General features: G+C 42.5%; 1 protein-coding gene across 5 annotated transcripts in view; it reads right to left on the bottom strand.

The window, feature by feature from the left end:
* Nucleotides 1–13,910, bottom strand: part of LOC122817012 — a 505,254-nt gene that overhangs the window by 440,710 nt on the left and 50,634 nt on the right. For all 5 annotated transcript variants that reach the window (XM_044090123.1, XM_044090122.1, XM_044090124.1 and 2 more), the window contains exon 2: nucleotides 13,694–13,809. In XM_044090123.1, the coding sequence (XP_043946058.1) occupies nucleotides 13,694–13,809 (116 nt within the window). The remainder of the gene's footprint in view (nucleotides 1–13,693; nucleotides 13,810–13,910) is intronic.

Below are 13,910 nucleotides of genomic sequence, written 5' to 3' on the forward strand. Positions count from 1 at the left end.
AAAAGTCTTTTCATTTTAAATACAGAATAAAATCTGCATTTAAATTGCTTAGTGTAGCCATCATGAAATGTACTTTCGGGTAACTTTTATGTGAATGTTACCTAGAATTCAATTTGTAAAATGTATTACAGCTTCCAGTTCAAGTAATTTATAAAACCACTTTTGAAAATATGTACTTACTGGAGAACTGCAAAGAATGGATTTACGTCATTCAGGCTTCAGTTACAGAAATGCTGTCTGTTTTAGTATTACAGACCCTTCATTAGCATCAGACTGCATCTTTTAACTTGTACAGAGTATACACTTTGTATAATGCGCAACAAAATTTATAGACTACTACTACCAGATCAGTTCTTTGGGCATCCTCGTTTATGAAAAAAAACACCCCCATACATAGACTGGAAAGTCCCTTGTGAGGATAAAGAATCCTATTATGAAAACATTTAGTTACTACACCAGATAGCGTCCAAGCAGCAGATATGGACTGTATACCATAAGTGACTGATGTATTTTCCACACTTGTCATAAAACAGGTTGCAGCTGCTTTGCAGCACCCATGTGCGTTCTCTAAATTCTTGAGTACTTACTCCATGCATTTTTGTGTGTGTGTCAATATGAGGGTGAGAAGGGCAACAACTTCCTTCAGTCCCCAATGTATGAAATAAAGCAGAGCTACAGACGTCTTCCTGCTCTTCCCATTTTCGATATCCTGCACACAACCTCTAGAACTCAAACAAGTCATGAAGTCAGTATGCTGTATAAGCTGAGGGAGGGGAGACGTGCCGTGTCCCACTCATAATGCCGTACCTGCCTCCCCTTAGTCACTACAAGAGCAGGATCAAGCAATGATTCTCTGTTTTCTCTTCTTAAATCAAGAGAAATTATCTCCCTCATTTATTCTCCCCTCTCCAGGAAGCCTGCCAGTGATCAGAGAGACTCCTCATCACTAGCAACCAGTGCTACAGACAGTCATGTTGTCTGTATGCCTGTGGGCCTGCTTTATCCCATGACTTGTTCTTAAATTCCAATACAGTTGCGTACCACCATCATCACAGCAGTTACTGTGTGCCTGCTATCTCCATCCTCTACCCCAACCTACTTTCATCCAAGTATAGCATGATTCTTGTACTAGGACAGTCTTCTCTCTCAAGATTTTCTCTTAGGAAGGGTATGTATCAGATCATTTATAAAGAGAAAGCATTTTAAAGTCTCAGTAATCCACAGACTTCACCCAGAGAGTATGTATTCACTGACACTTCAGTCTTGTAAGGCTTTTCATACAAATTCTTTAGTCATTACAATGCCTTTAACCACCACCTTCTGAATATCATTAGATCATCAATCTATCAACATATCCAGACATAAGGGAAGCAAGTGTAAAACAGCTATACCAATAATGATGATGCTGTCCCAGCTTCACTAAAGGGCACACAAACTGTGTAGTAGCACCGCTCGTAACACTTTTGCAGGTCCTGTGGGTCATAAGATGAACTACTGCATTTCTGATTCCCAACATTTCTAATGACAAAACATGAAGCAATTGCAAGGCTGCTCTGCACACATGAACAATGAAACAATACTACACATAAACTACTCTTGCTCATGCAGATCAGCCACAGATCAGAAGGTCCTGACAGTCACTGATGTTAAAGCACTATCCTACAGGTCTCCTGCTTTGTGTGTTGCTAAGCAGAAATGGCATAAACCTCAAGAGGTTTGCATGGTAGCTAACAGTACAGACAACAATGGATAAACTGTGTGGGAGTTAAACAATAAAGCATGCATTTCTTTGTACAAGCAATGTCAGAGAAAATGTTTCTGCAAGACTAAATGATAGTAGGGTTCCTATTATGTAAGCAAATGCTGTTTCAAACTTGTTTACCCGAAATGGTGAAATTCCGAAAGCAAAGAACAGCGATTTTTTTCCCCCAGGGAAAAAAATCACTGGGCCGTTTTCTGGACTTTGCCATTTCCTCCACTGTGGTGCGATCTCAGATTTGGTATATTTAAGTGGGGGGGGTGAAGTCCCCCACTTTATTTCGCATTTTTTTTTTTAACGGATCAGCAATCTTTTTCCCTGATTACACATTAAAAACAGATTACAGACAACATGGGCCCTCAAGTGAAGACTTTCACCTAAAGATGTCAGGTTTGTAATGCCATGCCAATATGGTAAGGGAAGTTCAGTTTGCAACTGTGAATTTATCAGTTAAAGCTTTATTACTGATACAGCCATGCAGATAGCTAAGCTCCAGTAAAATGAGCCCTGGAATGCAGTCAAGGGCATTAAATGCTTTGCATAAGCAAACTCAAGGCAACCCGCTAACAACATGAAAGACACCTTTTGACCAAATCAAGTTCTTCTAAAAGAAATAATGGATAATTTCTGTTCACCAGGACATCAAATTTTCTGTGGGCATATATGCAATAAAGATAGGTCCTAACATTTCAATACTGCCGAAAAGGAAAAAAAAAGCGTTACAGAATGGTTTAAATTAGACTCCATGTCCTCCTTCAGAGTAAAGGAAGGATATGTTCTAAGCACCATCCTGTCTTTGTGGAACAAAGCATAATGAGATCTGACAGACAAAGCCTGCACACAAATCCTTTCTGGCCAAAGTACTGGCCAGTAGATAAAGGTTGTTCTAGGACAGGTATTTAAACTCTGTAGAAAGTACAGTTGTGTACCTACCATACATGTAGATGTTCATGTATTCACTGTTGCAGTTATTACACTTGGGTTATCCTGCTGGCAGGCTACCCGCAGTCGGCCTGAATTCCAAAGTCCTGGTCCAGCGTCGGTTGCTGTCGCCTCTTCCCTGACGTCAGTGCGCCAGGGGTATAAAAGATGCAGCCAACGCCATTTTCTTCAGTTTTTCTTGCCCCAGATGTCAGGTGCCCCCAAAAGGGTAGGCTAAAAAACATTGCTTATAAAAGCATGCACTAAAATAAACAATACCTTCATCTACAAGCAAATACACAACATAGGTTGTATAGAAAAGAGAAGTACAGATAAGTCCCAGCAAAGAAAGGGGGATGGTGATTGGGTAACCTGGACTGCAACAGTGAATACACTCTATAACATCTACGTTTATGGTAGGTACACAACTGTACTATGTTCATCATGATTCACTGTTGCAGTCATTACACTTGGGTTGAATCCCAAAGCTGAGGTTGGGCGGCTGGGTCTAAATAGAATTAGGAGTGGCTATAAGGCCCTGCAGAATTGCAGTGGCAAAGCCTGCTCTGGATTTAGAGTAAAGAGGTAAGTGGTAGTGCTTAGTAAAAGTGTGCACTGAAGACCAAGTTGCAGCCTCCAAAATATCCTTGGTTGGTACTCCTCTGAGGAAGGCTGCTGAGGTGGCTGCTGCCCTGGTAGAATGTGGTCTAATGCCCTTAGGCACTAATTTGCCATGTTGTGAATAGCAGAAATTAATGCAGTGTCCTATCCATTTTGAAATAGTCTGCTTTGAGATGGCCTTTCCTTGTGATCCTGCAGCATATGCCACTAAAAGTTGCTCAGTCTTTCTGAAAGCTTTAGTTTTGCCCAAGTAGAAGTGTAGCTATCTGTGTATGTCCAAAGAATGCAGAAAGAAGTCTCTCCCCTTTATTCTGTGGGTTTTGGTAAAAAGTAGGCAAATGAATGGTTTTGTTAAAAGCCACACTGGACACTACCTTAGGCATAAATGTTGGGTTTGTCCTTAGAGGAACTCTGTCCGGATGGAAGATAATAAAAGGTTCCACAGCCATTAATGCCTGTAACTCTGAGACTCTTCTTGCTGAAGTTATTGCTAGGAGCAGAGCTGTTTTCCGTGATAAGAATTTTATCTCAGCTGTATTGGCTGGCTCAAAAGGAGGCAGTGTGAGTTTTTCCAAGACAAAATTGAGGTCCCATGCAGGTACTGGTGCTCTCCTTGGAGGTCTTATGTTTTTGGCCCCCCCTGAGGTACTGCCTAAGCAATGAATGTGAAAAAATAGGTGGGTCCATATTGTAATGAGCTAAAATGGCAGAGGCATGGATCTTAATTAATGAGAAGGATAGGCCTTTGTCCAGCATCTCAGTTAGATATTGTAAAATCTGAGGAATCTTTCGAACAAGCGTGTCAATTCCTTGTGCCTGGTTCCAAAGCACAGAATCTCTTCCATTTTTCTGCATACTATTTTCTGGTGCTGGGCCTCCTGGCCTCCAAAATAACATCCATAACCGCTTTAGAGAGAGGTGTATTCTGAATGGTTACACTATCCGCCATGCAGCTAGATTTAGGGTTCTGAGATGGCTGTGCAGGATCTGATTGTTTTGTTGGGTCAGTAAATGAGGAATTTGAGGCAATGTCCAGGCTGGGCCTTGAGACAAACTCCTTAGGATTGGGTACCAGTGTTGGCGTGGCCAATCCAGGGCAGTCAGTATCATTTGTGGCTTCTCTTGTCTAACCTTTAGGAGTACCTTGGGGAGGAGAGGCAGTGGAGGAAAGGCATATACTGTAAGGTTGTTCCAGCTGAATGACAAAGCATCCACTTTCCATGCTTGTTTGTGATAAGTCCTTGTGCAGAATCTCTGAAGTTGGCAGTTATGAGGGGAGGCAAAAAGATCTATGTCTGGGCGGGCATCCCCATTTCCTTGTTATGTTGAAGATTTGTGGATCTAGTTTCCACTCATGAGGATCCATGAGGTTTCTGCTTAGTTCGTCTGCCGGAGCATTTGTTTTTCCTGGCAGGAATTGTGCTTGCAGGTGTACTTGGTAAGTCAATGCTGTGTTCCACAAAATCATGGCTTGTCTGCAGAGAGCGTAGGAATGTGTGCCCCCCTGCTTGTTTATGTACCACATGACTGTGGTGTTGTCTGTCTTTATCAGCAGCTGTCCTGGATGAAGTAGGTCCTTGAAGGCTGTCAGGGCATTCTGTACAGCTAACATCTCTTTTTGATTGATGTGAAGATGCCTTTGGCTTGCGGGCCATGTGCCCTGAATACATTTTCCTGCCATGTGGGCCCCCCAGGCATAATCTGATGCATCTGTTGTTAGTGTTTGCCTGGCTGTGGGTAAAGTGAATGGCTGTCCCTTGTTGTGGTGACAGGCCTGTGCCCACCATCAAAACTCCTGTTGCAGGCAGGGAATGAGTGAAATTAATGATTCCAGGCTGTGGCAATGTTGAGTCCAAACACTTTTTAGGTACCATTGTAGTTTCCTCATATGCAGTCTTGCATATGGAATTGGCAGAATGCAGGAGGCCATGTAGCCCAGAGCCTGCAGAATTTTTCTTGCAGATAACTGGGTCTTTGCTGCCATGCTTTCGAAGTAAGAAGTCAGTTGCCTTTGTTTGTCTGGCGTGAGATAAGCCATCTGGGCAGTTGCGTTTAAGCTTGCACCCAGGAATATTATCTCTTGAGAGGGTACTAGTTTTGATTTATTTTCGTTTACTGTGTACCCTAGGCAAATTAGTAATCTTTTTACAAACGCCAGATGCTTTAGTAGAGTGCCTTTGGTCTCTGCTTGAATAAGGCAGTTGTCCAAGTAGGGATATATTTTTCTCTTTGTCTGCAAAATGCAATTACTGGTGCCAGGCATTTTGTGAAGACCCTGGGCGCAGTAGATAAGCCAAAGGGTAGTGCAGAGAATTGGTAGTGCATTGAGCCAGCTATGAATCTGAGGTATCTTCTGAAAGATTGTCTGATTGGGACATGCAGGTATGTCTCTTTGAGGTCCAAAGTTACAATTTATTTATTTATTTTTTTTATTTTACATTTGTTGACCGGGCTAGTCCAGCTGGATATATGTCCATTTTCAGTGGAGGCCCGGGGAGAAAAGCTCCAATGGTTATAACAAGTATAGGGATGGGCAGAAGCTGCTGCAGAGTCAACATTTTGAATTTCGGAACGTCCAGAAAAGTATTTAGAATAGACAAGTCCAAAATTGGTCTCCATGCTTTGTCCTTTCTTGGTACTAAGAAAAGTCTTGAGTAAAATCCTTGTCCCTGCTCTTCTTGTAGCACTGGCTGAATAGCCCTCATGTCCACGAGAGATGAAACTTGTTTTTCTACCTCTGCCCATTGATTGTGTGGCAGGTCTGGCATACCTTTTGCCTTTGGAAGGGTGTGAAAGTGGAACCTGTAGCCCTGAGAGACTATATTTAACACCCATTTGTCCTGGGTAATCATGTGCCAATTTTGTGAAAAAAGTGCTAGCTTTCCCCCTAAGGGTGCTGCCAAAAGATAAATGCTTGGCATTGACAGAGGGAAGTCATTGGGACTGTTTCCTAAATGGCTGTGATTTGTCTTCTCCACTTTTGGAGGTAGAAGCACCCCATTGTTTGGGCCTGTATGAACCCTGGGGCTGTTGTCTGCCTCTAGGGCGTCTTTATATCTGCCTCTTTGTGGCCTGTCTGACATGGGAAAGGACCAGTTCTTAGAAGGCCAGTTCCTGCTAAATCTGGGTGGCTGTACCTGTAAGAAATCCTTTACTGTTTGCATAGATTCAGCTTTATCCTCCATTTTCTTCAACACCTCTTCTGCCTTAACACCAAACAAGGTATCATGCTGTAATGGAGCATCCAATAATTTTGCTTTATGATCAGGCAGAGTCTGTTCCTTTAACCAAGAATGACTTCTAATGACAGAACCTGTTAGAGGCCCTGCAAGAGGCCTCCAATGAATCATAACCACATTGCAAAGTATGCTTTCCCACTTGTTCAACTGCATGCAATAAATCCTGCATTTCCTTGTTCTCAGAACATTCAGAATTTGTCAACATTTTCTGTTTTAGCAGAGACATTAAGTATTGCTGATATTTAAGCATATGAAACTGACAATTTAAAGCCCTTACAGCCAAGGCAGCAGAAGTGTAAACTTTTTTCCCCCATCTGTCCAGTGCCCTTGAATCTCTATCTCAGGGGACAGGCATTTTTGCAGTAGCGGCCTTGACCCCTTTGGGGCCCTGAGAAATCGTTTCTGGGTCAGCTGCAGGGTTTTTATATAGAAATTTATGAGAATCTGGAACCCTGTAGTATCTGTCTGGCTTAACAGGTGCAGGAGGTAAAGAGTCGGGAGACAGGCCGGACTCTGAAAATGCATCATCTACAATGTCTAGAACAGGTGGAATAGCAAGAGGTGTGTGCTGAGGTAGTAAAAGAAAGTCTCTGAGCCTTTTCTTAGATTCTGAGTAATCTTGTCTCTCCCAGTGGAGATGCTCCCTCATGGTATGCAGGCTTTCCCCAAAGGAGAAATCCTCAGGAGGAGAAGCTGAAGGAATAGATTCTTCAGCATCCGAATCCTAACAGGGAGGAATAGAGTATCCCTGTTCTGAAGAGGAGTCAGAGGAAATGGAAACCTGATCAGAGGAATCATATTCAGTGTCTTGCCTAGGCCTCTTATCAGGAGGGGGATGGGAACCCCTGATCAAAGTAATTAGGTCTTCTTTTGAGCATCTGTTTCTTAGGCATGAAGTCTGTCCTGGAGAATGCTGTACTTGTTTCCTTGTCTTTAAAACTGTTTTAGTCTTTGTCTTGGATACTGAAGTTGGCTTGATATAAAGCTATGTAGGTCTGAAAACACCCTTAGAAGCCGATGCCTGCTCAGCGGCTCCAGACCCATCTGAGGGATTAGTTTCCGAAGGCCCAATACCTTGAGTATCCAGAGGCCAAGTTGTCTCCATGTGGGAGTCAGAGGCGGCCTGTGGCTCTGAGGTAACGGGTGTCATGGGCTGCGAAAGCACCTCACTGAGATCCGGCGACTGGCTTGGTTTTGGACCTCACATGCCTGTCCTTTTCTTTTTCCTTGCGCTTTTTATGAACTCCGGTCGTCGACTGTTCCGACGGCATTATATAGTTAAACCTTCGGTCAAAGTAATGAAAAGCAAAGTCGTACCAATGCTTAATAGTGCATTGGTTAAATCTAGCACAAAACTGACAACTAGCAACATCGTAGTCAGGGCCTAGGCAAGGAATACAGTAAGAATGAAAATCCTTATGAGGTATTTGCTTCCCACAAGAAATACAATTGTTACCTTTTTCCTGACATCGGTCTGGAGCAAGAAAAAAGTTTCCCGAACGGGGTACCTATCTTTATTGAAGACTTCGGATCTGGAATTCAATTTTGAAAATCTCAGGAGTCGACCGACCGGCACTTGCGAACTGCTTTTGCTTTGGGCACCGCGTGGCAAGAAAGACTGAAGAAAATGGCGTCAGCTGCATCTTTTATACCCCTGGCGCACTGATGTCAGGGAAGAGGCGACAGCAACCGACGCCGGACCAGGACTTTGGAATTCAGGCCGACTGCGGGTAGCCTGCCAGCAGGATAACCCAAGTGTAATGACTGCAACAATGAAACACGATGAACATCCTATGGGTTTAAAAAGAAAGGCGAGCTTTTCTAGCATAAAGAAAATGTCCCATGGTGGAACAGGATCACAAATCAGTGCCTGATGAAGGAAGTGCAGTACAGAAAGGGTCTGCAAATTTTGAGGAAAGCAAGAAAGGAAAAAATTTATTCATGAATGGAAGTCGGAAGTAGTGGCTAAATTAATTTTGATGAAAGAATAATTCTGACATGTATCAGATATGTCAGATGGATAATAAAGTACTTATGAATCAGGAGCCGAGATGGATCCATTCCCTTTACTGGATGCCCAAATGGAAAAATAAGCCCACTAATCTCTGTGGGTCTGAGTGGAAGGTCTTAGAAAAGACAAAATGACAGCAACTACTACTCTTTATGAAATAGCAAAGTCACTAGCTATCAGTGAAAATGGAGAAATCACACTACTAGCTTCACAGAATTCAAGTAAGGGTTAGTCTGACTCAGCAGTCTTGAATGGCTGCCGAAATGGTGTTTCTTCCAGTCAGAAAAGCTGGTGCATGGGAAACCACACCTTATAAAGCCAAAAGAGGACTATGAGAATGATGCTGGCCTTCTGAAAAGACCTACTCATTACAGAAAATAGAGGGAAAGCACACAGGAGACCAAAAGAGCATTTATGAATAACATCCTTGGGCTGTCCTCCACCAAAAGGAAGGTCACAGAAAAATAGCAGGGGCACGAGTAAATTTGAGAGCTCACTCACTGGTTTGCCCCATCAATGTAAAACCCACCTGGGAAATGAGTGGTTCAAGCAACACCTGAGAGTCCTAAGTAAGCAGGAGCAGAGCCTGACCACTAAGAAACTGGCCTCCCTAGAAATGTAGTTAGACTCAATGGCCTACTGGCCAGACTCTCAAATCCTACCAACAAAGTGGGTAAGACTGAATCCCCACCCTTGGTGATGCAGTAATCTACTACGTTTTCTGAATGGATTTCAAGGATTCCATTAGGAAACAGTCCTGAACGGCTATTAATATGAAAAGAACAACCTCCACCTGAAAAACATTTATGTAAGGAAGAGACTCTTTTGGAAATAAAGTGCCTTGACCCATCTTCCAATTGTGGTACATGCAAACCTACAGCAGAAACATTTGTGTTGATTAACAAATGCCTGAAAAACATTTTTCATTAAATGGGTGGTATCTATCACTGAAGATAGGAACTGCAAGACTGGATATCTTTACTGGACACAGAGGACTGGCATTCTGAAACCACTGCACCATAACCCTGTCACTGGCATTAGTATTAATGTTTCTAGGCAAATGTCTGCTAATACAGGCCAAGATGAATGAACACTTTCCCGCAGAGGTGGTGCAGCGGTTAGCGTTGTCACCTCACAGCAGGTTCTCCCGTTTGATTCTCGGCTGGAGTGCCTTCTGTGTGTAGTGTGCATGTCCTCCCCGTGGCCGAGTGATGTTAAAGACATGTAGGTAGGTGCAAGCATGAATGGGCATGCCTTCGTTGAAAGTTGGGCATCGTGCTGGCAACTCAGCACCGTAAAATCCACTACCAATCATGAGTGGACCGGAGTTGCACTGTGGCGACCCCTAACCGGGAAAAATCGAAAGACTTCCTACACTCTTCAGGAGACATAACCTATACTGCAGCAAGAACACTCAAAGGCTTGTGGCTGGATCATGATTAATAAAAAAACAGGGCTGAGTCAGAAGGAAGTGGGATTCTGCAAGGTTCATTTAATCCACAGGGAGCAAAATAACTTTGTGCAGAGACTTCCTGCGTTGTTACAGATCCTTCAATGGAAGAAGCAGTGAAATTCCACTCATCTAGGTGAGGGAAGATCTTTGCTCACTGCAGTCTCTGGTAAGCAGCTATTATAGGCATACACCTGGTCCCAGGGAGCAGAGGTAAGACCAAAGGGTGCAGTTGAAATCCAACAATGACTGATCCTATCCAAAAAGCACAAATATCTGATGAACTTCTTGGTGATCTTAAAAATGGAGGGTGACATCTTGCAAGTCCAATAACCACAACCAATTTCCTTCTAGAAGCTAGGAAGACTGACTATTTAATGACCAAATGTAAGCCTTCATTTGAGACAAAAGGGATTCAGGCAACTGAGCTGTAGTACTGTCTGCTTTGATATAAAGAAATGGATTTCTAATACCATCCAAAACCCTTCTGGTGAAGTGGTACCTGCTGGATGGCTCATTTATACAAGAGCCCTAACATATTGTTCTTTGACACTTGTTTCTGTCAGGGTGGGATACATGAAAAGGGGAAAGACAGCTGCTGGATGCAGGCAACAAAGGTGAATGAACACTCCCCTGGATATTATTTTTCTCACTCGTGTTCCTGGTTATCTTCATCCATGTGGATAAATGGAGGAAAAGCAATCCCCACTGGCCTCCAGAGTGGGAGAGTCAGGAATGTCCTTAGCACTGCTATATATTCACATCCATGTGGATAAATGGAGGAAAAACAATCCCCAGTGGCCTCCAGAGTGGGACAGTCAGAAATGTCCTTAGCACTGCTACTGTCCACCTGTGGGTAGACTGCAGCTCTACTAAACAATTCTACATACACCTTTGGGGACATGGCCCTACTGGAAATTAGCCATGGAGGGTTTTTTTTTTCTAGCAGTCTCACTGGCACCACATGGAGCACCTCTACAATCAATTAAATAAATGCTGTGGAGTGAGAGACATCAACAGCAGTAAGGGTTTTGTGCTTGGTTTCTCTATATTCTCCAGGTGCTATTTTTACCCTTCCCCAAACAGAAGTCACAAAAAGAGATACACTAAAAAAGGTAATTTTAGTGTCCTCAGTTTAGTCAGTCATAAGGTACTAGGTTTGCTGGCCTATGGCATTTTCAGATCCTGCAGCCCTTGCAGTTCCCTCAGCTATAATATGCAAACCAGGGAGATTCTTATGTGGCAGAAGATTTAAGTCAATTTCTCTGAAAGTAGCCCATCTGACAACTCCCCTATTGGCAGTTTATTTTGATGGCAAAGTCTCACTGGAAATGAGCCATGGACATTGGTTAATTTAGCACATGCAAAGACATCAGAGAGAACATAAAGATATGCTTTCTGAATCTGTCCATCACAAGTTGTTCCCCATCCAAGTGATGGATAACTGGGTTCTCTAGTGTTCTAGCCTTCTTTAAGGTTGCTGTAGAAACCACACTGTCTGATTTAGGGTCTCCATCCAAAATGAATACTTTCTGGGTGGCCAGGATGCACCACTGGACTTTCCTTGGGATGGAGGCCACCATATCAGACTCCTCGTAAACCATCTTGGTAGCATCTTTAACTACATTCAACAAGGGAGGAATTGCCCATGAAGACTGCAGGGTGAACCTACAATCAACTGCAGTGTACACCGAGAGGAGGGTATGTGATCAGCTGACCTGCCTCACCTGTCTACTCCATTAACTGTTGGGATTTGTCAAATATTTAAGTCTTCTTGTGGGAGAGGTAAGCTTGTTCTTCCTTCCCTAGTTTCCTTAGCCACATCTTCCAGTACAGATTCCACAAGGGACTCAATATGTTTAGTCTTGGCCACTACTGATGTCAAAAACCAAGGCAGAGCACCAAAAGCCAAAACACTGGCCAACACCAACATTAATTCAACTGTTACATGGGACCTGACTGGCACAGAAAGCAATGGTACCATGTAGAAAAATGCTAGAATTTGGTGCCTTAGTAACACTATGAAGTCAGAAGTCTAACAGTGCCAATCAAAAATATTGTGGACATAGAGAACATCTAGGGATACAAGCACTGGACAGAAAGCCAGCCCAACAGAATCTTCTGAACACAGGGAGAGGAACCTCCAGATCACATAAGCCATTAATAACAATTCTGTCAACTCATTGTAAGCAAAAGATAGTATGCAAAAACAATGATAAAGAGCTGGGCATAATTGGTCTTCAATCTACACTATTACTAGGACAGGAAGACCATCAAAAGTATTGAATTCAACAAACTAACCATCAGAATTTTAATAGATTTTATCTAATTTAATAAAACTAATACTCAGCTTTTTAAGAAACCATCTGTTAGCAGAATCCACCACTGTGGAAAGTTAAGTAGCAGAAGAAAAAGCCTAGCTAGACTCAGACACGTTTCTTAACTTAGCAAGAGAGGAAAGAGACTCACTGTCTTGCCTGCATTTTAACTGCTGTTGTTTGCAGCTGTCAAGAAAAACCTGACAACTCCCCAGCAAAGTTTAGAAGCAATAAAGTATGAAATAAGCCAAAATGCCAGAGGGGAAAAAAAAAAAAAGATTCTTTACTCACATGCACTCTCTAGGGAAACCTTTGCAAAATTCACCAAAAAAACTAAAATAAACTTTGGGACAATTTCTTCCCAAAAATAATTATAAAATGGGACAAAAATGAACCAGACAGACTAGCACACATGATGTGGGAAGTGGGATGGTCTGCAAGAGCATGGGAAAGGTTTAACTGCACAGTTGTATAGTATGCAGTTTTGTCTGACATACAAAACAGCCCTTTTACAGACTTCTAAATCTTAGGTTTCTGTAGACCTTGTTCTAACTCTCTTTCATATTAGACAGCCTGCTTCAGCTTCCTGGTGTGTCTCCAACCAAGCCACACATTCTGTTCTAGCTCCCCAATCCATCATTCTTACTTTTGGTCTTTACTATGTCAGGTATCCTGAGCCATTTCCCTGCACGGATGTGTTCTGTATCAGTTCCCTACACAACCTTGTATGGATATCTAAGTTACCTACTCTATTCTTTCCCTCAGTCATACTACCTGCTTAATATCAGTTCCTGCTATATTAAATAACCTGTTCCAGAAATATAAAAGTTAACACATTCTAACCCTCTGTTGTAAAAATTATCCCGAAAAATGCACTTTATTTCAACTCCCAGCTGTGTTACGCATTCCACTTCAGCTCCCTATTGTAAAAAGTTTCCTGAGATACAGGTCTTGCACCAATCCCCTGCTATATTGTGCGCCTTCTGCTCCCTACTGTACTAGCTCCATGCAGTGCCATACCCGTTACATCACTATATATCTTCCACCTCTGCAGTGTTACGTACCCTGTTCTTTCTTCCTGTAATACATCTCATTTGCTTCAGCTTCCTGTGATATTGTACCTCATTATAAAGTCTTATGCTACACCATCTGTTCCAGTTCCCTGTCCATTCCTAATCTCTATAGTCTGTAAAACGTTAGAGCTTCCAGTGTTATATTCCCTGTTTCAGATCACTACCCCATACTACTCCAAACAACAAAATGTACACTGTACCAGTTCCATTGTGTATTATATAACCTGTATCAACTCCAGCACGCAAATATGTTGCACCAGCTTTTTAAACACAGAAGACAGAGGATCTTGCAGTTTGTTACCTTATACCAGGACACTCTTCTGTACTGGACATTAGGTTCTCTCCAAGCAGTGCATGGAATTTCTTCAGTGCAGTTGTATCTAACAGGAACAATTAAGACTGCATTTGCAATACTCACTGTAACAAAAGATAAAAAAAGGCAAGAAATGTTACTCCAGATCATACTGTAGCTTAAAAAAACTGAAAAAAATGTTTTTCCACTTGTGTACCTACACAAC

Source organism: Protopterus annectens, chromosome 12.part0 (genome assembly GCF_019279795.1).
Source record: "Protopterus annectens isolate FY-2018-M chromosome 12.part0, PAN1.0, whole genome shotgun sequence".
Taxonomy (NCBI): Eukaryota; Metazoa; Chordata; order Ceratodontiformes; family Protopteridae; genus Protopterus; species Protopterus annectens.